We start from the raw sequence: 25,324 nt of genomic DNA on the forward strand, positions 1-25,324 counted from the left end.
AAACAATTTGTCCAGAGAGGCTGTGGCACCTCCATCTTTGGAAATTTTCAGAACTTGACTAGACCAACCTCTGAGTGATCAGATCTAAGGTGACCCTGCTGTGAGCAGGGTGTGGAAGTCAATGAGCACCCAAAGGTCCCTTCCAACCTCAAGTATTCTCCAATGCTCACTGTCTGGCACTGGGACATAAGTGTTACGTTTGAAGCCTCCTCTCTTGTAGTCCTCTGCTGTTATTACAGCTATCTAAGGGTTGTTTGGAGTTGCTTCCATCACCAGTCTTCTTGGGGGATTTGTAAAACGAAGTCTATTTTCTTGAGCACAGTTCAGAGGTGACTACTCAGGATGGCGTTCAGGACATTTTAGGTCATCAGAATGCTCTAAGGCAGTGCTAGCAGGGCATGGGTCTGACTCAAGAGGTCCCCCAGGGTTCTCAAGAGGAAATAACAGTTTTGTAATTTTTGGGGAAAAAAATCTACAATTTTCACAGTTTTGAAAAGGGGTGCTTGCCAGTAGTGCATAGTATTACAGTGTACAAGTAAGACAGTTTTTGTAAATGCTTCGGTGAAAGAAATGGCACTAGCCGTTAGCGTTTATTTTAGCTGAGATTAATTTTTGTATCTGATAAAAGAAATTTCAAAGATAAAACATTTGGGAATGTTGCTAGATCTATAGTTATGCAGCATATATATATCCCTAAAGTGAAAAATGTATCAATAGAAAGACTGGATTATAAAATAATCCCTTTCTTCATACACAAATTATCTCTTACATGTATAAGGGAATTCTTCCTTTGGTAAGTGTAGAAAAAGGATTGTTTCTCTCTGCTCATCAAGTCAGATGCCATTTCAGCTTTCCTATAGGGGTATTGCAGAGATTCTTTGCTAAGCTTTGAACTAGAAAAATAGCAGCTGCAACATCATCTTTATGCAAGGGTAAGTGATATTTCAGTGATAACTAGTTTTGTTTAAAGGTAGTTATTGTTATGATTTTTCCTTTTAGAAACTCTAGAGGTGGGCTGAAATATATAAATTAAAATTTTTACTTTTGAAATACAGTGTTATGAAGAGTAGTATAATTTCTGAAATGTTACGGCTCAGGAAATAGGAAATAAAAGATTCTAGGGAACTTCAATATGGAAATGCCAAGTCTTAAGATTCAATATTTAATGCAAAAATGATAGTCATTTCAATACTTGGTTGTCTTTTGAATACTCATATAGTTTCTATGTCTCGTTACCTTTACTACAATTCCCTTATCAGTAATAATTTATTTCCAGACTAATTTTCTCCTTCACTGTCCTATATGCCATAAATTATATCAGCCCATGCTATTTAACTACTCAGTGGTTTTGGGATTCACTTCAAACAGGGAGGTTTGGTTGCAATACTTTCCGAGAATATTTTCTTTTCAATCACTTTTACAAAGTAGAGATGAAGCTTTAAAGAGTTTACTGTATATTGTGACACAGAGGCTTTTTGAAGGTTAATCAGCTTGTTAGCAATAATAGGGTTGTATTCTTGTGTGACTGAGTCACTTCCGTTTCATGTGCAGATCTATCATTTAATCGGAAGCCTGGAAGTTAAGACTACACTGCATATTAAGTAGAAAAGATCGTTTTTGTTTTAATCATTTTTTTCTTTCTGAACTTCACTGTATCTTTAGGACTATAAATTAGTTGAGACAGCTAGACTGATTATTTAAGAACCCTTCCTAATGTGTGTGAAATCTAATAAAAGGAGCTGTACAGTGAAGTCATATTATTTGGACACTCAAGCTAAAAAGTAATTTGAAGAAATATTCTTATATATACAAAATGAAATCCACTAAATGTGTTAATGTTCCTGATTTACATTTAGAGTATGATTTAAACCAATTGCAGTTTAGCTGGAGACAGTGTTTTCTTAAAGGCAAGTGCAGAAACTCACAAATCTTTTTTCACATGTTTGTAGCCCAAAACAAATATTTGGGAAAAGGTCAGGGAAGACTTTCATGAAGAGTTTTTACCAAGTAAGCATTTTTTACAACTGAATATCTCTGATATAGCTCCGTGCTTGAATGTAGCTGTTGAAGTTGATGGAATTACACACAATAGAGTAGACCTGTGTTTAAACATAACTGGACAAAGTTTTTTTTTTTCTGGTGGTAACGGACCGCACATTTTCAAACACAGGAGAGTTTATATTCAAATATATATATATTATACCTATATATCTAACCTTGCATGTAAATTTAATCCTACTCCCATGCCATATGGTGCTATGTTGCTGATGGCCACTCAACTTTGTCAATTTTGCCTTCCCCAAATGTTGAGATGCTGAGCTTGAAATAGTGGTTGTGTGGATACAAAATGCAGTGTCCCTGCAAGAACTATTTAAATGGTTATCTTTATTAGGCAGTGCTTGAGAACTTTTCTTCGAGTCTCTATCCTGCTGTTGGAAGAGCTGGGTTGGATTCCGGGAAGGAAGGTGATGTGCGATGCATTTGCTGCAGTCTGTGTGCTGCCACAGCACATACGATTACAAGTTCTGATTGTTTAGATTTTGGAAGGCCTTTGATGGAAAAGCCAAGGGACTGATTTACAGAATGTTATTGCATGATACAAATAAATAACTACTGTAAATATTTTAAAACTCGAGGAATGTTGGTTTGTGTGCAGGAACATGGTTCTGCCTGGACACAAAGTATCAAGTAGGAAGAGTTTATAACTTAATTTGTCATTTGTTTTGCAGTGTGAGTTGAAGAGAGAAAGGTTTGAGGGAAGAGAATGAGTCAGGGCAAAGAAATCTAATTACACACCAACATTTTATTCCGTTAAAATGACAGAAGTTTTTCCTTAAAAAGGTGATAAAGAATACAGTCTGCAGACTAAGAATTATTTTAAAAGAAGGTGGTTGCTGTGGACACTAGTGCCAGCTTTGCTAGGTGGGTAAGCAGTAGAAAAGCATATTCCTTGGTGTTGCCGTTTTCCAGAGCATATTTGCAAGCACTACTGTGGATGATGCTAATACATCCTAAAACTGCCATGCCAGATTTACTACTCTTAATTTGCAAATCTGTGTATATGAAGTCTTTATTTAATCATAGTTTTGAAGGCAAGTTAAGCATGATGGGCTTAAATTTAGTCCTGCCAACTGTTTTATTTGCCCACTAGTTAGGTATATGATATGTTGCTTTTCTCTTGTCCCTTGTTCTCATGCTGTTAACATATTGAAATGAAGAAAATCTTTAGATCCTTATAAACTGAAGCCATCTGGCAGTTCATAGTTGTCATGCTATACAAATGGGTAGATTACTCAGAATGTACTCCCTATGCTTAGGAGCACAGGCCTGAATTTGGTTCTGGGTTCTTCTGTCTGAGAAGCTGGGATTAAATGTTTTTCACTCATGGTTTAGTTAGCATCAGAAATTTTTGTTTGGGACGGGGGAAAATAGGAAATGTGATGTGAGAGAGTGTTTGTGTGAGTAAAAAGAGTAATGAGTATCTGGGGAAGGAGAAAATTTATAGGCATTTTTTTGATTGGATTGAATAGGGGAACCTAATTCTTATCTGACTTCTGTTTTCCTCTAATTTTGGTCCAAACACAAATCAACTCTATGCGGTGTTCATATATGTAAGTTAAGTATTGTACACATAACCCATACACTGGGAGGGGATTCATGCAGAAAAAATATCCAGTCAAATAATGTAAGACCTTATTGTGGTACCTGGAACTTAAGATGGACATATTTAGAAGCAAAGTGGAGAAAAAAGAACCACAAATATTTGAATAGAAATGCTTTTCATGAGTTTCCAGGTAGTTGGGAACTGGGCTGAAACACCATAGACCTGTGTTGCCTGAGCAAATGATTAACTCTTGGCAGTATTTGGCTGAAAATGTGGACAAGCAGTTGAAAAGACTCAAGTTACAGTCCAGAGCACCTCATAGTTTTAGCTTGAAGTTTTGGCATACGGACACTTGGAGTTTGAATGTGTCTTGGCTAAAGATGCTTGATGTGGTTCTAATATCCTGTTTAGTTCTTGGTGATCCCATTCTTTGTGTATGTGATCCTTGTTTAAGTTTTCTGTACTCTCCGTGCAAGTTAAGGTGCTCCTTATATTGCCTGTCTGCTGGAGGAAGATGTAAGGAAAAATGCTTTTCAGTGGTTTGGATAATACACGTTATTACTAAGCTTTTCTAAGAGAATGTGTTTATAGCCTGATTCCATCAATAAAGGTAGTACTTTGTAGACCTTAACCTCCATCATGAAGTCTTTTTCCTCCATGAAACGCAAAGATGAATGATGACTCCATTACCATCTACCTCAGTGACATGAAATAACTTTGCGTGCTGATCTTCACAACTTGATATAAATGTTATTCTAGATTAAATTCTGTGATTGAAAATGTTACTTACAGTTCTTTCCTAATGTTTATTATTTATGATCTCTAATGTTGCATAGAAGGAAACCTTTGCCTTGTACCTCTACAGGAGCAAGCGAGATTGCAGAGACTAACTAAAAGTGGAACAGACTTTTCTTAAAATTCGCTCTAACCAAGCAGAAGGTAGTTCACCTACATTTTATGAAGTTACTGTGTGACAAATGCAATAGGCATATATGACTAAGTATGGAATGGGAGATTGTTTTTTAGTGGCAAAAAACATCCTGCTTAGAAAAGGATAACTCCATGACATATGCAAATGTATGTGAATGGATGGTTCCTCTTCCTAATCTTCTTGGTTTTAAAATGTAAAATATATAAAATAAGTATAAATTTCAAAATGTTTCAATATGCTTGATTGAAATGCTGGACATGATGTAAAGGTATCCAATAGAAGTCATAATGCTGATGCAGAAGGAAATAGAATAACTCATCTTCTATTTGAAATGTTTCCTACAGTTTCACTTCTGTTGTACTGTCTCAGGACTGTGTCCAGAGTAGCATTTCTTAGCTGTATCACTGCAGGAAAGCCAAATCTTAAGTTGTCATGTTGTATGCAAGCTATCTTACCCTAAATTTATTTTTGGTCAATTTGGCAAATGTGTATTGTTGTGTTTGTACTGTCCTAAACAGTTGTTTGTGGTTTCTCTGTATATTTAAAACAAATACTTATACTTACATATACTTACTTACATTGCTTTGCAATGCTTACATTCTGTTGGCATGTGCTGACATTTCTATGGGGAGGTTTTGTGCAAATGTAAATGATTAGTCTATGTGTAGATTTGGAGCCGAGAACCACATAACAGATTTGAAAGCAATGTGGAAAATGCAATAATCATACGTCCGTGATAGCTTTCACTGCCTTTGTTATTAGCCCACCTGTACAGAGAACTATAATACTATTATTTTATAATATTATTTTAAATAATATAGTGGTTTAGAGTGAATTTCAGAAATATTTCCATTCATTGCCCAGATGCATTATATCTACCTAAAGACCAAGACAAAGATAGTGTTTTTTGTTATTTCATGACTGTGTCTTATTTTAAGAATGTCTATGTCTATGCCGAGATATCAGCAGGATCACTGAAACTTTCATTTTAGCAGCTGTTCTGAAAAAACTTTCACATAGAAGTAGATTGGTTGTTTTCATGTAGTTGCTCTTGGCATCAGCTTAAGTAAATTTAAGTAAAAGTTCATCCATAAAATTATCTGACTTTCTCAATCCACTTGAACCTTGATCTGTTTCAGTGTAATGTTCTGGAATTGGTAAAGATGCTTTATGATTGGAATCTGTAACCCCAAATGGGATTACACCACCTCTTCTGATTCAGAATTTCCTGCTGTTGCAATATGTGTTGTTTCACAGAAATGAGGAGTAATTCCCTCTCAGGCACTCATGTTGAGATTGCTGCCAGGGAACAGTATTGCTGAAGTATTCTTGCACTGCTAAAGACAAGACGTCGCTTCTGTTGTAAACTTGATTCTCTCTCTATGAGTTTACAAACTTGTCCTAAATAATTCACTTCAACTTGAAGGTCTGTTTCCCATGAGAGTGAATAGTTATCTTCTTAAAACCAGTTTTTGCTTTAAGAACAAACAAACCACATGGTGATTTTGAAGTTGGGGAATAGATGTCCTTTATACCACAGACAGTTGTGCTTTCACTCAGAGCCTTTTCTATTCTTTTAAAAAAAAACTATTATTATTTGCAAATTTCTTATTGAATGGACAGTAATGAGTCTGCATCAGTCGGCTGCCAAGTGTGGTGGTGTTTGGGCTCTGTCCTCCCTGGGCAGGTTGCAGTGGGGCTGCACGTGCACAAATGAACTCAACGCAGCGTTCATTCATGCATTGCCCTCACCACCTGCACACATGCGTGTGTGTGTGCTCAGGCTTCCCTTACGAGAAAACAAAAAAGGGCAAGGAGTACTGCAGTGAACATTTCTTTTCTGCTCTCATTTCAGAAAGATTTCTACCTCCAAAGCTGGCATGGCTTTTCTTAGATTATCTGGTTTCAAGCTATGTTGCTATTGTAGCAGAGGGTTGCCGTGGATTAAGTACTTCTGCTGCAGGGCAGAGTTCCTGGAAAACGTGCTGTTTGCAGTCTTTCACGCCGGGACTGGGAGGATCATGACGCTAAATTGCAGGAATACCTCCTGGGAAAATCTGAGGCTTTTACAGAGGGGCCTGGCATAAAATTTAAATGCTTTTGAAGGAGGGGACTTTTTGGAATAAAGGCTGCAGCATGTATGTCTGCTACCAAGAAAATCAGTCAGTGCTGGAAAGTAACGACATGTTGAGTTAAGGCTGGATAAGCAGAAAAGAGAATTGAAACATCTGAGAAGGAAAGAGTAAACTGCTCTTAAGATTTTAATCACAAGCTTTTCCAGTTTCTAAGGCATGACACTTCTGGTTTTTATAATACACACATTTATAAACATTTCATAGTATATTTTCTAAATTTAAAGGATTTTGGTGCATTCTGGTTGGACGTATGGCAATACAATGGATGTGACTAATAATTTATCATGGTGCTTTTTTAATACAAAGGGGCCCTTTAGTTGTGTTACCTGAGCTTGTATTTGGTTGGATGAAAAAACTTGGTTGTTCGATGAGCACTTGAGGCTTTTTGTCTTGCCATGATCTGTTTGTCCATTATTTTTAATAACTAGTGAAAATGTACTAAGTTTCCTCTCATGTGAAGGGGAAAATAGAGATCTTCATGCTTGGGCCCCAAGTTAGCTCCTTGCAACATTAGCTGCACACTTGACAGCATAGGCTCTCACTCTCCAGCGGTGGTAATAGGAAAAACGTATTGTGTTCTCATTTCAGTGCTAGAATAGTTGTCTTCTGATGAATGAAAGCTGAGATGATATACCAGGAGATCCTCATCCCTTTGGGAGAAGAAGGTGGCAGGAGGAATGAGTATTTTTTACCTTTTTCTAGATCCCACAGCTCTGAGACCTTTTTGACATCAGCTGACCAGAGAGTGGGAATCATCCCTTCATGTATGGCCAGTTCTGGGCAGAACACAGGTGGATGCTCCAGGTTTTCCTTTGGTTTTTCCTCAGTGCTAAACTGTCATAGGTTGGATGCTTCCAATTCCACCCTATGCCAAGGGCACTCTTTACTGGTACCACTTTTTCAAAGATTCCTGGGGCACTGCAGCGGCTCCTTGCTTGTGTTTTTGTCCTGTTGCATCATTTTACCACGCTGCCTGCTTGGCCTAGAGTTCTTGTCCCTCCCCGACCTCTCCACTGCAATCATAGATCCATCAACCCTTCAGCTTCAGGTCCAGTTAGGGAACTGTCTCACTTCTGGTATTGGTCTGATGCTGCTTGTTGACATTTGAAGAATTCAGATTTGAAAGTGTGTGTTTCTGAGATACATATGCTACTATACTCTAGCCACAAAACTTTCTTTGCAGAAAACCCATCTGGGACTTGCTACCATGTCATTTTTAATTTAAAATATCCTTACGACTAATGGAACTATAAAATACCTTGTCATTGTTGTAGCACATAGGGGATCCAGTAATAAATTAGAGGTCCTCTGTGACAAGTACCATAGATATATAATAAAACAATAACCTCTGTCTGGGAACACTTCAGTCTAAGTTCGTATTTCTTCCTTATGCACCCAAAAATAGAGTTAATCAAATTTCATGCCTAAGGGCTTAAACAGCTGGAATATGAAAGAAATTTTTACCATTCTGCAATGTAGTAGTCCTGTACCTCTGGAAAGTATGCACTTTGTTAATGTACAAGACAAAACCTTTCACTTAAACATTTCTCACAGCATACCTAGTTTGATTTAGGCAGTGGTTTGAACCAGTAGGATGTGTTTGGTCATCTGAGATTTATGTTTAGCAACTAGAGAACAATGTTTTAGTTCTATTTGAAATGTTTCCTTCCTCCTGTTCTAAACTAAAAAGCCAAATTTATGACAAAATCATTAAAATGTTTCAATGCTGAACTGACTTTTCTAATTCAGTGTTTTCATGTAGATATGTTTTCTCATAATTACTTTTCCAGATTGTATTGGTCAGTGGACATTTGGACAGCTGGGATGTTGGGCAGGGAGCTATGGATGACGGTGGTGGAGCATTTATATCATGGGAAGCATTATCACTCATTAAGGATCTGGGTAAATATTTAATTTCAAAATATTTTTAATGCATTACATTTCCAGGACATTTTGGATGTTGTCTGAACTGGATTTTCTGTTTTATCCATTGCTCTGAGCACAAATATTCATACTTAGTATAAATATTTTGCAAGTTTGTCTTTTAAACTCCCTTCTTTCATCACAGGGGTCATGCAAAAGCAACACATCAATCAATGATCTAGAAAGTGCTCTGAGCCTGAATGGTCACCATCATCATAGAATGAAAGTTCAATGTAAGATATAATATCTAGGTACCTTAGAAGGAAGTCACTCCTTTTAGTTTTGTTTTAATGAGTTCCTTCCTATTAATGAAGATGAAACTTCATGAAGTCACAGATAGCCTTCTGATATTGTTCTCCACCTTTTAAGCAAACATCATCATTCAACACGTTCCTAAATCTTTCACTACATGTTCCTTTTACAGTGGCTACTCATTTAATTTAATTCCCAACCCCTTACCTCGCTCTTGATAACTTCTCAAGACAATTTTGTCTAAGTGTTTGTCAAGAGCATGTAACTAAGCCTGGATCCAGGCAATGATCCTGTCTCTGATCTCTTCCCTTTCATCTATATGTAAAGACACTCAGCAAAAGTGATTCTGAACTTCACAGAAGTTCATACTTCCAATGTATATATTTCAGTGGTTTTGTTTTTTCCTTGAATGTTCTGCTTAAATAAATTTATACCCTGCCTGGACTTGTTCCACCAAATATTGATAGATATATCTATACCATGAATCTGGTGCATTCTCAGTTTTGCACTTGAGGGCTGATTTCCTGATCGTGCTGCTTTTATGCTGCTGTGTGCTTGAACTCTGCTTTGGACTGTGACAGCTGATTTCTTCGGCAAAGGTAATCCAGGTCAGAGGAAACACACACTTGAGTCTCATCACTACAAGGATACAGTTCTGTCAAATTTGGCTTAACCATGGTGACCTGTTCAAATATTGTGGACTCATATGTCTCATCAAGCAACATTTGACACTGAGGCCTTGCACACTGTAATGTCCTGCTACAATAGCTTTGTGGGATGCAGAGCAACGTTCTGTTTCTGGGGACCACTTCTTGATAATCAGCAGGGTGACAAGGTGACTGGGTTCTGGCATTTGGCCTGTAGATCAGCTGGACTCTTCTGAAGCTGATACTCTAGCACACATGCTGTCAATGCTGGACTTACTGGTCTCCCTCCTCCAGAATTTCTGCTCAGCAGAAATGTGAGTTGAACTAAACCCGCATGGCATCAATGCTAAATGTAGATAAAGAAGGAAAGATGAAAAGCAGCTTCTAGCCTGGATATGTCTGTTCCAGTAGTGCTATGGATAAAATACCAGTGAGGACTTGCTCAGCCTACTGCCTCCTGGTTTGCATAGCCCCTCTGTGTGGGATCTGAAAGGCCCATTTCTTCTACTCAGGGGCTTCACCTGACCTGTGGGTAGAAGTGGGCTGCAGACAGAGTGTTATTGGAGAAGGGCATGTTCTACATATGCATACATAAGGTGTGTCTGGTGGGAGACATGGTTCACAAGGTAAGATGAGATAGGGCCAGTATATGTGCAAGAGGGAGCTATGGTTGCACAGTCATCCACCTGTGTTCTGCAGATGCTCAGCCTCTCAAAGTTTGATCTGGTGTCCTGCTGTTCCCAGTCTGTCTTGGTCTAGTATGATTTCTGGTCTCCAAACTGCAAATTCCAGTCTTACTGCTTCATCTGTAGTTTTTTGCTGGTTTTACTTCCATGTGGGCTTTTGTCACTATACCCCTCAAAACTAGTTCAAAACAGACTTCTTAGATTGTCAAGTTGGTATCTAAGGATGCTTTTCCCCCTTCATCACATGGAATCTATTTTTTCTCATTATTCCCTTTTTCCAGAACTTTAACCTGTGGTCAAGAGGAATGCTCCACGTATTCATTAAAAACTAAAATCAGCTGCTGCACCTGCTCTTAACTCTGGCAGAGTTTGAATAATAAACTAGCTTTCCCTGCTTCTGATCAGAAGGGTTTGTGCACTTGAACAATCCCTGTGTTTCATGAAGAGCTTTTGTCGACAAGCTGTGTTTTGTGATTAGCCACTCTCATACTGCAGTGGTGAATACCAGACATCCCTGTGAATTCCTATTCTTTTATTTTGCATTATTTGAACCTCTTATCGCTCATTTTCCCAGCCTCGAAATGATTGGAATATTAGTCTCTAACAGAAAACAAAGTGCATCTGTTTAAATTGTTGGTATTTTAAAAGTAAATTAAAGAGATTCTTCTACAGAAGTATCCAGGCCTACTCCTTCTTTTAGTGTTTTTTAATCTTTCTTTTATGATTCTTGGAAAATTGTCTATGCTCCCTCCACCTTCACGAAAACAAATTATACTTCTGTGTTTGTTGACTCAATTCCATTCAGAATAAACCGTTTTGTGTCTCTTAAGGGCCTGTTCATGGTGGCGTTGTACAATTCTTATTCACTGGGTTTCCCTTCATGCATGACTGAAATGTATCACTCTCTGTTTATTCAAATATTTGATTTACTCTGGTAGTAGCCTCTGTGTTTGCTGTACGACCTGTGGTGAAATGCTGTTTTCTCAGCTGGGAAATGCTGGAGCCTTTGCTGATGCCCTCTATTCTGACCAGCTGTTGTGTTCAGCTCTGCTTGTTATACCACTGTTCTGCAGGAACATAAGGTTGGGAGAGGGCTTCTGGGTCATCACATCTAACCTGTAGATAACCATGGGGCATAGGCCCTTTCATATACCGTCCACCATAGCAGGTTGGCTAATGCAGATTTTATATCTTATGATGCACATAAAATCTGACAAAAAGGACAGCAAAATAACAGATGTGCAGATTGTGTGAGAAACAAATTAATGAGTTTTATTTAAAAACAATTCCACAGATTGTATTTTGAATGAGCATTATACTTTGAACTGTGGAAACTTGGTTTACTATCTTTTTGGACCCTGCTAAATTTAGTCTCAGACTAGTCCACCAAATATATTTGACATGGGGATAAGCCAGCTCAACTGGCTTGTCTGTATGCACGTGTAGAATTTTTTTATTGTGTACTGGGAGTCTTAAAGCCATGGTGCGTTGTGTAGCCATAAAAACTGTGTCTGCATTTGCCAACATATAACTGATCTTACAGCTATGGTGATATGATCATAAAGCTGAAGTGAGTGTTCTATAATATGAATTCTAGAATATGAAGTTTGTATCGTGTAGTGAGAAATACTGCCACTCTTCTGCCATGGTCCATTGGTTCCATGAAAGCAAGATATTACTACTCTATTTAAGCAGTTTTTTCGGTGATGATCTAATAGCACTTCATCATGATATCACTGTGCCCCTTGGACGTGGCTGGTGGACAGAAGTTATGCCTGTTAATTAGGATTTTGATAATTCCATGTAGTACTTGAAGAATGATTATAGTTTAAATACCATTCTGTACTTTCAGCATAACCTCTTCCCCAAACCATTTAATAGCTATTGGCTTAGGACCAAATACATGGAATTCATTGAAAAATGATTAAAATTATAGTTTGAGATGGTTGTATTTTATTTTAAGCAGTGCATTTTTTTTTCTTGCTTCAACTATAATTTTTTAACAGGTTTTGCTTTTATTTCTAAGTACATCAGTTACTTAATGTGTTAGCCTTTATATTTCCTGAATCTTCAGTGTTAGCTTTTATTTTTTTAATTGAGCTCGCACTTTCTGTACCATATTGATATCTTCTTTTCTTTCTGGTGTTTTTGTAGATTTTTCGGATACTGTAATAGTTACATGTTCCCTACAAGGACACGTACTAGTAGCACAATCTGAAGTAGTTTTACACAGTCTTCAAAACTTCAACTTTTTAGTAGGATTTTTTTTTCCATTTCACTTTTTGATTTCACGTGAATGTTGTTTCTCTTTGAGAGAAAGGGAACTACATGAAGGCCAGACTGAACTGAAATAATTTTGTATTATATTACCAGAGAGTGAAATAAAAAGATTTAATTAGTGTAAAATCCCATGTATACATTTCAAAAGAGTAGTACCTTAAAACCATCAGGCCAGATTGCGAACTACTGTAATTTTGGAATACTGTTTAGAGCTATAACGATTCAGTTAGCCCTGGAATGTAGAAGAGCTAAAAAGTGGAAAGTTTCAAGTTTGTCTGAATACTTTGCTTCTAATAGCTGTAATGTCCTTCTGCCCATCTTGAAGGGGGCACCTGCTAGAGGTGCCGTTCCCTCTCCTCCTTCTCCAGGGAGGAAGCATAAACAGTAAATTCAGAGCAAACGGCGACTTTTAGATGGTTACCTTTCAGCAAGGTGAATCTTGCTCCAAGTGGCTTTTCCACAGCCATCCTGTGCAGAACACTGAACCCTATCTCTTCTCTTCTGTGCGGCTGCCGCTTCACTCTCAAAACATCCCTTTCGGCACCGTACAGTGAAATGTCAGCACCAGCTTGTGCGCCTGTTGGTACCAGCCCTGGTTCTAGACATGTCCTGACTGGAGTAAACGGAAGTGTTTTCTTTAGTGCAGCCATATCAAGTTCTCCTTATCAGCTATACTCTCAGGGCTGCTTGCTTTGCCAGTAGCTAATCTTCGAAAAATTCACCACCGAGTGGCTGTATTGAGTGATGTTATCCAAAGGGGTCTTTTCTCCCAGTTTAACTTTAATGAAGCACAAAGGAAAGAAACCCAGTATTTTTTTTCCTGGAACTCTTGGAGCATATATACGCTGCTGATTGGCAAGATCTGTGACGAGCTGCTTCATGGCTTATGTGCTTAAAAAACGAAGAACAGGAAGTGTTTCCACAGAAGTTGTTTATGTGAAGATGAAAGTTTCAGCCAGTTATTGCTCTTTATTCCTTTTTCTGGGAATAAGGACGTCTTCAGAGGCACTGAGGCAGTTCATGAGCTCGTCTGAACTGGTAAACTCCCTTTCCTTCAGTGGAGCCGGGGCTGTTGCAATTAGCTGAGGATTTCTGATGCTGAAGAAATTACCCTTCATAACTGCAGGCAGGGTATCCAAGGCAGTAAGCTTGTGCAATGTGCAGTTTGCCTGCAGCTGTGTCTGGCAGCTGCCGCCCTCCCCAGTCCTCTGCAGTTTTTAACCTTTTGATCAATTTTAGCTAAATTTGATAGAAGCATAGAAATATTTAGAATATGAAGTTCTGATAAGTTCTTTGCAAATGGATGATTGAGGAGAGATGGGTGAGTGCATTTATGTCCTAACAGAGGGAGAGGCAGGAAGAAATTCTGCTTTTATCCTTTCCCTATGATGATAGATGTGTGGTTAATCAGCACATGTATAGCTTTGGTGTAAGCACCAGAACCTTTTTCTTTTTAATCCATCTGCAAACTCTGTGTGACAGGTAGCAAATACTGCTATGGCGGTAGTGAGAGTGTTGTTTGGGGTAATTCAGAGATCATGGGAAGGCATTGGGGATGTTTTAGGGAGGAAAGGCTGAGGAGTTCCCATCTTTAAGCTGAAGAAATCCATGGGGTGTTGCACAATCCATGATGTGCTGTGAGGACATTTGGAAGCTGTAGGAGAGACAGCACTCAAGCAAATTGGGGTTTTCTAGTTTTGCAGAACAGCAGCTGTGTTGCTAATTACAGTCTAGAAACCTCAAACCCAACTTGTTTTCAGGTTGCTTTTATAACTCTCATGTTTTACGTTTGTTAGTTTGTGTGCAAAAAGGGACATCTCTGGAGATGGTAAATGCCATTTGCCTCCGCATTTTCATGTTGGTCTGATTAATGTTCTGGTGACATTTGAAACACAGTTTCTCTTGTCCCTGTGTCACATGAGGTTTACCAAAGAAGTTGCCTTTCCAGGTGAGATGAAAGACTAGTTTAGGCAGCTACTCATAAACAATCACCATAAAATTACCCCAAATCTATTTTGGTGCCATATTTTGCCTTTAGTTGGCTACACAGGTTGGACAGACAGCCTGTGGGACTCGATCTTACTCTATGTTCTTCTATTTATTCTATGATATTTGTGTTCTTCTCTCATCATTTCAAGCCTGCGGCTGCCGCTGTGCTGGCCTTATTCGGGACTAATCCTTCTGTACAATGTATTTGAGTAAGAAGCAGGTAGTATGCATCCAGTGATTTCCGAGCTTTAGCCAGTGCTGCCACTTTGCTCCTAATCCAGCTGGGTTCCTGCATGGCTTGGCTGAGGGGCATTTCCCAGCCGAGGCCACAGGCGCTCTGCCCTGCTCCCACCCCGGGGAGCACCCTGCCAAAGCTACCTCACTCTCCAGCAGTAGAAATGTGGGACATTTATCCTTAAAGGGAGCTTGAAGGAACTGAATAGTGACAATAATAAAGGTGGTCGTATGGCAGTGTCAGCTTTCCAGGCATAATATTTTAAGCCTCCTAACTGCAGTAGAGAGCCCACTGGAGTTAGAGATGCATTCAGTTTTGACGGATGAATTTCACTGCTTGCTTCTGTAAAACTTCAGACGTGATAACTGCTGTGTCTCTTTTTAATTAAAACAGCTGGAGCCATTCTTTTTTTCCTGTTGAGAAGAGAAGCTGATGGAGTCTGCTACTTGACAGTACAGTCTAGTTTATTTTGAGTCTCATCTCTGCTAGCACAGAATGAATCAAATAGTCAACAGGTCCTTTGTTCACATCCCAGGTTTCTTTCAGCAACATTTACCCACAAGCTCTTTCTCCTTGTTCAGAAATGTGTTTTCTGCATTTCCCTGGCTGTGTTTGGATCTCACTTGCTCTATCGCTAGTCAGCTCTTGTTGCCCTGCCAAGCCCAGAGGTGCACATGTGTCCACCAGGTACTGCCCAGTCTGTGTGTTTACAGGGTGCATCTTGGGAAGAAGCCCAGTGTGTGTGCTGTGAATTTGCCAATTCACAAACTTACCCTCTTTCTCTTCAATTGCTTGAACTGCAGCAGCGTAAGGCGTTGCCAGTTATTGCTATCTCAACTCCTGCCTCCGTTGAAGTAGTCGGTACAGACTTCAGGAAAGGCTGCACTCCAAAGACCACTATGGTGATGGATTGTGGTACAGAGTGTTTCCCTGCTTTTGCTGTTGTCTCGTGCACTGAGCTCATGTTCAGTCATGTCTGTATGCCACATTAGACCAGGAAGTCTCCTGCTTAGGCTGTGCCTCCAAGTGCTTCTGGGAATCCTGGTTCTTCTGTGTAAAAAAATATTTGCTATGGGGAGCTGCCAGAGCCAGCGAATACGAGGAGTCAAGTAGATGAACAGGGCACATTTTCCTCTTCTGCACCCAGGGCAGGATGCCTGATGCCATCGCTCCTAGAGCAGCCTGATGAAGGAAGGATGGTTGTTGACAAAGTCTAATCCCAGCCATCACACTTTTTACACAGCTTTCCTACATTCCTAGACGATGATCTATACTCACATGAGAAAGGGAGAAATGTATGGTGATAGGTGCTACGTCTAGTTCCCCCTCTTCCCCTCTTTGCCAGTGTTACGGGGAAACGGAGTTTCATGAGTCAACTTTCCTGTAGATGTAGACATGGATCTGGCACAACCAAATTTCTACTTCACAGGAGAAAGGCACAGAAAACTACAGAAATGTTTTTAAAACAATGCATGTAAGAATTTCAAGGTACTACCTGAATTACATTTTATGTAACTCATAAGGAGTTGATTAGACAGTTTTTTCCCCTTAAAACTTATTTAAAATTGAAATTGTAACTCTCATCTGAATTATACTCGTGACTAATGTGACTGGAAAACCGTAAGACAGATTTTTATGCAGTTCACTGTAGTCTTTGTATGAAGTTACATTTCTCAAGTCCAAATTCACTGCCTAATATATGAGGACTAAAGATAGGTTTTATTAAAAAAACAAGCATTGGAGTCATTCCTTTTCTGCTAGTTTAATTGAAGTCATATAACTACAATTTTAACCTACTTGCCAAAAATTTTGTGAAATATTTTTCTGAATTTCCTATAGCTGTGGTGGTGTAGTTGTTTACTGTCTAGGAGATACATTGTGAAACATGATTAAATGACTGCTTTTACTGTAGGTTGGGTTTTTTTAAATTAAATATGCCTGATATTAACTCCTTGTTCTTACATTCTTTCCACCTCCCTGAAGTTGCATATTTTATTCTGACCTTCACCTTTTGCAAATCTATTAGATCTACTTGGTATGAAATAGCTGCATATGCTATTACACTACAACTGCATTTATTCCTTCATTTCAACATCTAGTTGAATGCATATTTGGCAAATACTTAAATTTTCAATTTCCAGACTGGGTTGACATAGTGGAGAGGTGACTGCAGACATACAAAGTTGTTAATCTGGCAGTAAATTTAGGCATACAGCCCTCCATAACAATGTTGTCCTATGTCCTGTGGACTGCTGCTTCTCTGCAAGCTTTAATTTACCCAGGAAATTCAAGATAAAATGTGTACTTTGTTTATCTATAAAAATCTTAAAAACCTGATGACAGAGGCTATTGTGATTTCTTTTTTTTTTTTTTTTTTAATTTTGTAATGCAATTGGCATAGTGAAATGCTGAAATCCTTCCCAGGTGAAGTCAGGGGCATCTTGTCCTTACTGTCAGGTTTTTTAAGGTGTATATTTTCAATATGGAGAGACAAGTGTGGCTGGTGCATTTTCTGACCCATCAGGTCTGAGGACAGTCTAACAGATTTGGCAGGGCAGCAGAAGCAGAAGGCAGAGCTGCCACTCAGTAAAATCAAACAACGGTTGATGCTTATAATCCCAGAGCCTTTTCTGCTCCACAATTTGATAAGATCTCCGAACACCTTTAAGGAAGGAGATTGTTCCTAAAGAGGAATAAGGTGCATTTTAAAGATGGACAGTGTCCTCTTCCTTTTGTGGGACTTGGAGAACATGGCAACAGGATCAGAGCAGGGCAGGAGGTGGCGAAGTCCTCTGCTGCCTTGGTGCTTTGCTGTTTTACACAGGCAAGTGGCAGGTTTCCTTTTTTTTTTTTTTGTAGACATGACTTGTATTGACTTCATGACACAACACTAGCTGGTTCTTTGTTTAAAACCCCACGTGCAGAAGAGCACATTTGTCAGCACTTCTCGTCTGAACTCTCCCTGAGCTGTGCTGCTGAGGGGTAAGGAGGCAGCCCCCAGAGAAACCCTTGCTCTGGCGGTGTTGCTGCCTGGCTCCATTGCCGCCCATCTCACCGGGCTCTGGGCTTGGCTTCCCTCTTCTCCCCCCATCTGCCCAGTCAAAAGGCTTAATCCATGTTATTTTTATTAGTAGACTTGCAAATCATTCACATCTTTCCCCTCCAGTCTTGTATACCCAGCTCCTTCCTGGACATTTCCTCTCGGGTTATTCCAGCCCTTTCTTAAAATAAATCTACCTAAAACCTCTCGCGTTTCCCACCTCCACTCTTCTGTAAATCCGCCCTTCCTCTTCTGTCGTAAATTCGTCAACCTCCCTAAAAACAGGGGAAAAAAAAATTGCTTGGATTAATCTCAGTGTCTCGCTGCACTGCTGTCGACGCTGCCGGCCCGCCACGGGAGCGCTGCAAGGCCCAGTCCTTCCCTAGCCCGGCTCACCTCAGGCCTTGCCGTCTCCCTGCGCCCTCTTTGCAGGGGCCTGCCCAAAAAGCTGCTCCCGCTCTCTGGCTGTGGCAGAGTTGTGTCCTTTTACCCCCCAAAACATGACTCTGAGCATGCTGCCAGCCTCAGGAGAGATTAAGCTGCAGTGCCCAGCGTGGCTCCTGCCTCCGCTTTCGTTTCCCACTCTCCAGCCCCTGACCTGCCTGTTTTCTGTCTTTATCCCGCGATGCCATGTCTCTTCTTCAGGAGACCTAATTTCTCTTTTCTCTAGACCTTCAAGACTCAGAGGTTTACTTGCTTCTCAGCGCTATCCTGTACAAGCACTTCATCCTCAGTGCTGCAAACAGAATCCCTGTCAACAGAGAAATATCAAGGAGGTTGCACTGCATTAGACTATTCTAAGAAGAAAACAAAGGCAGTTTCCCAAGCAAAAAGCCATTTCCCATGTCTACTTTGAGCTTCACTAGAGAGTTAGAATGATATCATAGTCAGAGTTTAAGTAATACTGAAAGGTTTTTTTGAGGTGTGCTTTGCCTTACTTTTTAAAGCTTACAACTTCAATAGCCTTAGATTTTCTCTGTTAAATCATTATTTTTCACTCAAATAAAAAACATTTCTTCTTAAATAAACATCTACCTAGACAGACACTTTTCTGCACAAATAGTGAGATTAGTTATTTGAATTGTAGAGGATTGTATTTCTAATAACAGAATGAAAGCCAAAATCCTGCTCGTTTAGAATGGAGACTTCATTTTGGTCTTCAGAGGAAAAAGTCTGGACATCTTCAAATAATTGCATTATTACTGTCACCCTATAAATTGCAGTTTATTGCCATATGTATACAAAAGTATACATATGTATACTTTTTTAAATTAGAGAGAGAAACAGGATGCTGTGGGTAAGAGCTTTTTCTTGAAAACAGTGCTTGCTTATGCCATGGAATACATAAATTTGGTAAAAGTCTCTTGAAGTGGAAGCAGATTGCACCGCTGTGTTTGGTGATGAATTCTTATCTTCTTGAGCAAAATGTAGAGTACTGGTTTTATTTTTATTTTATGCTGTGGCAGAGTTTTAGAAATTCCAGGCATTTTATGAGAAGTGCTTACATTATAGAAATATCCCAACTAATGCCACACAGTAAATCCCCTGTGTCTAATCAACTGCAGACCTGAAAAAGGTAGGGAGTGCATTAGGAATGTAATGATTGTCAGCATCAGCATCGTGTATCTTACTACTTTCTGTATAAATACCCTTTTAAAGAAATTCCAGGCCACAGGGTAATAACGCAGAAAAATGTGTAGCTCATGATGTTAAATGCAGCAGTGGACAAGGCTTGAGGATGATATATCTGTATATACCGCTCTCTAGCAGCTCTTGAAGCACATACATCAGTGACTTAGGCAGTATTAAAGAATAAAGGATCACAGAATAATTTGGTTTGGAAGGGACCTCTAAAGGTCACCTAGTCCAAGCCCCCTGCCATGAGCAGGGACATCTACAACTAGATCAGGTTGCTCAGAGCCCCATCCAACCTGACCTTGAATGTTTCCAGGGATGGGGCATCTACCACCTCTCTGGGCAACCTGTTCCAGTGTTTCACCACCCTCATCATAAAAAATTTCTTCTATATATCTAGTTTAAATCTACACTCTTTTAGTTTAAAACCATTACCCCTTGTCCTATCGCAACAAGCCCTGCTGTCTCCATCTTTCTTATAAGCCCCATTTAAGTACTGAAAGGCTGCAATAAGGTCTCCCAGAGCCTTCTCTTCCCCAGGCTGAACAACCCCAACTCTCTCAGCCTGTCCTCATAGGAGAGGTGCTCCAGCCTTTGGATCGTCTTTGTGGCCTCCTCCGGACTCGCTCCAACAGGTCCATGTCCTTCTTGTGTTGGGGGCCCCAGAGCTGAAGGCAGTACTGCAGGGGCGTATGACCAGAGCGGAGAGAGGGGTAGGATCACCTCCCTTGACTGGTAGTGCAATTTATTCTACTTTAATGTTCAGTTCGAGGCTTTGCTGGGCTATTTATGCAGGGTCTTGGGAGGGTGAAGCTGGCAAAGCTCTAATAAACCTCATGGTTTTCACAGTTTCAGAGGTCATGAAGGGGGGCTGCTGTCATTTTCCTTTTTATTGGATACAGATGAGCTTTAGCCCCATCTTTGCACTGCTAAGGAGCTTCTCCTCTCTTCAGCTAACACAACTTCTTACAAATGTTCTTAAAAATGAGGAGGGGTGGGAAGGAATTGCAGTTTTCAGACTGAAGAAATAGAAATAGACTTTAGAAATTAAAACCTAGAAGATAGTATTTTATCACTGAATACACTATAAATGTAAGTTAAAATACTCTACCTGTTAATCTACTCACATCCATTTGCAATTTGCTTTTATGCCTCATAAGTTGAACAGCTATTTGATTTGCTTCTCGATGATCCCCGTGCCTTGGCTTGCAGAGAAAAAAATCCTTTTTCACAAAGGTGGAATGCTTTTTCTATTTTCAGAGTTGATCAGTCTTATAACAACATGATGACTTCTCTTGAAGAATTCTGATTAGCCATGTATACACTGTCTTCTTAGAAAATACTGTATCTTTGTACTTAATCCTCCCCATCACTATGGATTTATATTTATAAAGTGGGAAAATATTTACTGAAGGAAATTTAGTATTTTACACTACTGATCTCTATTTTGATTTTTAAAAAGACACAATTCAAGTTCTCCGTCCTGGCTTCTGTGCTATCTTGAGGGTGAAGCAGGTTTATTTTTACACATTACATGTGACAGGTCAGTGTAATTTGTCCGTACTTGTACCAAACCACACATTTCAGTTTCACTGTGTGAGAATGTCTCGATTCTACCAAGCATGAGCAAGATATGTAGAGTATAAAATTCAGGTCTTATATAGCATCCTGGTAACTATCTTATCACAAGGAGATCATCCACATGTTTAAGAACATATGTGGATTTAATAAACACTGTGATGTCTAGAAAACATCCATTTTAGATTTAAAATGAATGTAAAATGTGTACATATAAATATATAAGTGTGTGTGTGTGTAACATCTCCATGACGATTATCTTTTACGTAGGTTATGAAAGAAAAGCGTTTGGTAAAATACTTCATTGTAGTTGAGGTTGAAGTCAAACTGATTAGTTAATACAGCTTAGGTTTTTTTTCTCAAGTGTTTTGTATTTTGGCTAATCTAGGCTTGCTGCTGACATCTGCAAGTGTGAGTACTCTATGATGATATAAAAGAAACAGAAAATACAGTCAATAAGAGCTTCATCTTGGTATGACTGAAGTGTTTGTGGTACCCAAGGACAACAAAAGGGCTAGCAGCCACTCCAGCATAGAGGGAGTATAATACAGCAAGTGTCTTGTTGTACTTACTACACGTTTCCTTAGTCATAGATCAACCGTATCGATGTTTTTGTTTCATTCTTTAACTTAGCAGCCCGGGTATCCTATAGTATTTTTTATGCTTGGGATAAACCATAAGAAGATAGAGGTTGATCGGTATAATGTACCTTTGTGATAAATTATGATTAAGCTTCCCAGTTAAGGGTAGGGTAGAGGGGAAAAAAAAAGCTACTTCATTTGTCTAAAACATTGGAGATTTGTAAATTAATCTGTAGCTGGAGGAGGATCTGTAGTTGTTTTGGTTTTGATTTTAGTTATGTGAGCTCAGAAAGAACAATTTATTTGAGTACCAGCTATCACCTTTTCGATGTTATCCTCCTGTAAAGCCCTGCTATTCTCTTTATTGAGATGCAGCAGTAGGGTGGAAACTGGGATTTCAGTGGTTTTGGACAGATGCTGAGGTCTGCGGCTTTCATTTGACCTACAGAATCTCGGATCGCAATGAGCCAGGGAAGGCATGCTCGGATCCCTGCACCAATGCATCCACGAATGTCCTTATAACTTGCTGCGCTTTGCCAAAATGATCTGTTTAAGTGGTCTGGATAACTTTACAATTTTTTTTTTCTTCTGATATCTTCTTTTTCTTTTTAGACTATGTGATATGTCATTTATATAGATAGAAAGGAAAGAGGCATTATTTTATTTGTGAAACAGTTTTCCTTCATTTTAAAATTTGCTACCTACCCTTCTAATACGATACACCCATCACAGAACATAATATTCTAGTCCAAGTGCTATTTTATCATGCTTTTTCAATACATATTTGGGCTGTGATCTGCAAGACTTCTGATTTTGTGGAGATGATACCTTGCTTAGGAACCAGTAGTTTTTAAGAAGCAAGCCAAGATAGTTAAACTTCATTTAAAAAAATACTGTAACTTAAGTACTTCATATTTTTTAATGAAAAAGTGTATTGAGAATATCTTAGCAATTTTGCTTGTGAATATTGGGTTTGTTTGAAGTTCTTTGGCCAGAATAGCTGTTTTTTTAATAACAGGTAGATAAATATTTATCTCTTTCAGATTAAGATAATGAAGAAATTACATTTTCCTCTGTAGACTTCATTTTGTATTTAAAATACCTGCCTCCATAGCTTATATATATAGTTATTTTTTTTAACTTGCCCATTTAATTTCGGTAGAACACACAAGTGAATCTGCTGACAGAAATCTGTGAGATTGGAAGAGCCAATACACCACCTCTGGGACTGGAAAGACTGAAGCTCAGCAGGGCTTTTTTATTTCCCCAGCTTTAATGGGCAGATGTAATGATGGACTAGGAATACTCCTTGTATACTCTGCCTTCAGTTATGAGGATTGCTAGCACATAGTTTTGAGAAAGAAATCTTCAGTTGATTTTCATTGTGTTGAGAGAAAAAAAATAATGAAGATCAGATCTTTTTGTAAACTTCATTCATTTCAGTTAGGAAATGAAATGAGTTTTGACAGTGACACTGATATTATTTCTCTTCAGCACAGAAGTATGTGTAGTAATTTATGCTTTATCACTTGTGATAGCCTCGTCACTGGTTTGTTTTTTTTTTTAAATAGTTTTAGGGGCTTTATTTTTGCTCGTACATAATTAGCGTTACACTGCACAGAGAATGCTACTTATGCTTGGTCTGTTTGCTCTTCCATGCTCTCAGGTTTGATGTCTCAAATGTATTCATTTATGAATAGAATTAATCAAATAAATAAGAGCAACAACTTCTATCTGTTCAGTTCTGCCATGGCAGAAATGGTTTCAAAATTTATCTGAGAACTTATCTTTCTTACTGAGCTACCATAGCAAAATAGAAAATGGCCTTGTGTTTGCCTTGTTTTAAAAAGCCGTGCATACATTCAGCAGCCAATTGTATTTCAGATTCCAAAGTACAGATTGTTACTTTTCGTTTCTCTGATAAAAAGCAAAATAATATTGCAGAGCCCTTCAGTCTTGAAATAGGTAAACATTTCTCATAAAAATCCAGCGGCTCATTTTCAATTAATTGTAATAATTTAACCATGACAAAGCAACGGTAATTCTCATGAAAATTTGATTTGGATCTGCTGTAAGCAGACGCGCATTACTTACTGCAGACCACCGCAATGTCAGCAGCATATGTCTCGGAAATCTGTCAAGGTAGTTATTTTATGTTACGGTTTTCAGACACCTACGGCATGTCCCTGGAATGTGCTTCTCTTCTGCTACTGCAACTAGTAGCAGCACCGCAACAGCCCACTCCTTCCTCACGTAGGCTCTCTCCCTGCACTTCAGTCCTTCTCCCCAAACAAGCAAAAAGTATTCTTGACAGCAAAACCCACACTTGAAATAGTTTGCGTTCAGTGAAGATAGAGATGACTGATTGGAAACCCGGCTTTTCATCCATTGGAGGCTGGAGACCCATGCAAAAAATGCTCAAATGTGTGGATATTTAGTACTAAAGCAATATTTAAAATTATGTTTTAGGTCTTCGCCCAAAAAGGACTCTGCGCTTGGTGCTATGGACAGCAGAAGAGCAAGGAGGAATAGGTGCTGAGCAATACTATCAGTTGCACAAGGTAAATGATGTCTTCAGATGATTTGCTTGGCAGAACATTGCTCCCTAGTCTTGTGACTTGCATACTATTTTTGTCAAAATGCTCAGCTTAATATCTATCTGAAAATAGTGATTCCAGTTCTGCCTGAAAGTACATTTTCTGTTTTTAATCATAAATATAAACTTCATTTTACATTTGACAGAAAATGATGTGACCACACATATACATGTTCCACTTGACCTAGGATATTCTGTCACAAAACTGTTCCGAAACAGATATTTCATGATGATATCTGCCATAGCTTTCAAACATAGCTAACTTTCTGAGAATGAATGATGAATGGTCCACATCTGTTGGCAATATAAATGAATTTTGTTTGCCTTATATATTTCTGCTTTGTTGCATTTTCCCATAACATTTTACAATGTAAAACATAAAATAATACAAAGAAAAATCTTTGCTATCTTATCTTAAAAGTATGTAATCTAAAATACTCTTTGCTAATTATAAGTTTTATGGGATCTGGACCATTTTAAATGGTTGATTTCTGATGATGCAAGGAACACACAAACTCTGTGACTGGGTACCAGGATAAAAATACAGTGTATTGTCACATATGTCTCTCCTGCCAACAAACCTTTTCAAAGTACATCATGACAAAAAGGGCAGTTATATAAAACTGTTTTGGAGTTATGTCTTTGGAATATGTGTGGGGTTTTTTCCCAGAAAAATTATGCTGTACGTAAAGTAGTTATCTTTTATTCTTTTGCCTAATTTAGTAATATTACTCTCAGCAATGGTTGATATATCCAAGGCAGAGACAAGATGAATGCAAATGTGTTTAGGAAGTCCCTTGCTGTCCAAGAGTATGAAAGCAGACTTACAAGTGATTCCTAAGAGTGTGTTTTTAATGGTAAGCAACTTATCAGAATAAATAAATTCACTTTGAATCAAATTCATTGTGATGAACAAAACTAAATCAATTTGCATCTGCAATAGAGTTGTCAGAGATAGCATTATGGTAGTTATAGTTTTCTGGTTAATTGATGAACAGTCAGTTATTTCCCACTAACTTGTTTAACATTGCTAAGTGTGTTTAACTACCCATATACAATGCAGTTCCTCTTTATATCTCCAAATTATAGGCATAGCTCAGCTCTCTCATTTGGAAGAGAGAGCTTGCTTTCTCAGTTTCAGGGAGGTGGCAGGTTGCAGTCTAGTATGTATTAAGGACTCTGGATTTACCACTGGTACTCTGGTGTTCAGCA

General features: G+C 38.8%; 1 protein-coding gene across 1 annotated transcript in view; it reads left to right on the forward strand.

Annotated features, from left to right (window-relative positions):
- CPQ (carboxypeptidase Q) overlaps positions 1-25,324 on the forward strand; it is a 134,518-nt gene that overhangs the window by 69,852 nt on the left and 39,342 nt on the right. Inside the window, exons 4-5 of the mRNA XM_009703855.1 lie at positions 8,461-8,572; positions 23,986-24,077. Coding sequence (XP_009702157.1) covers positions 8,461-8,572; positions 23,986-24,077 — 204 coding nt within the window. The remainder of the gene's footprint in view (positions 1-8,460; positions 8,573-23,985; positions 24,078-25,324) is intronic.

Source organism: Cariama cristata, unplaced genomic scaffold (genome assembly GCF_000690535.1).
Source record: "Cariama cristata isolate BGI_N322 unplaced genomic scaffold, ASM69053v1 scaffold8027, whole genome shotgun sequence".
Classification (NCBI taxonomy): Eukaryota; Metazoa; Chordata; class Aves; order Cariamiformes; family Cariamidae; genus Cariama; species Cariama cristata.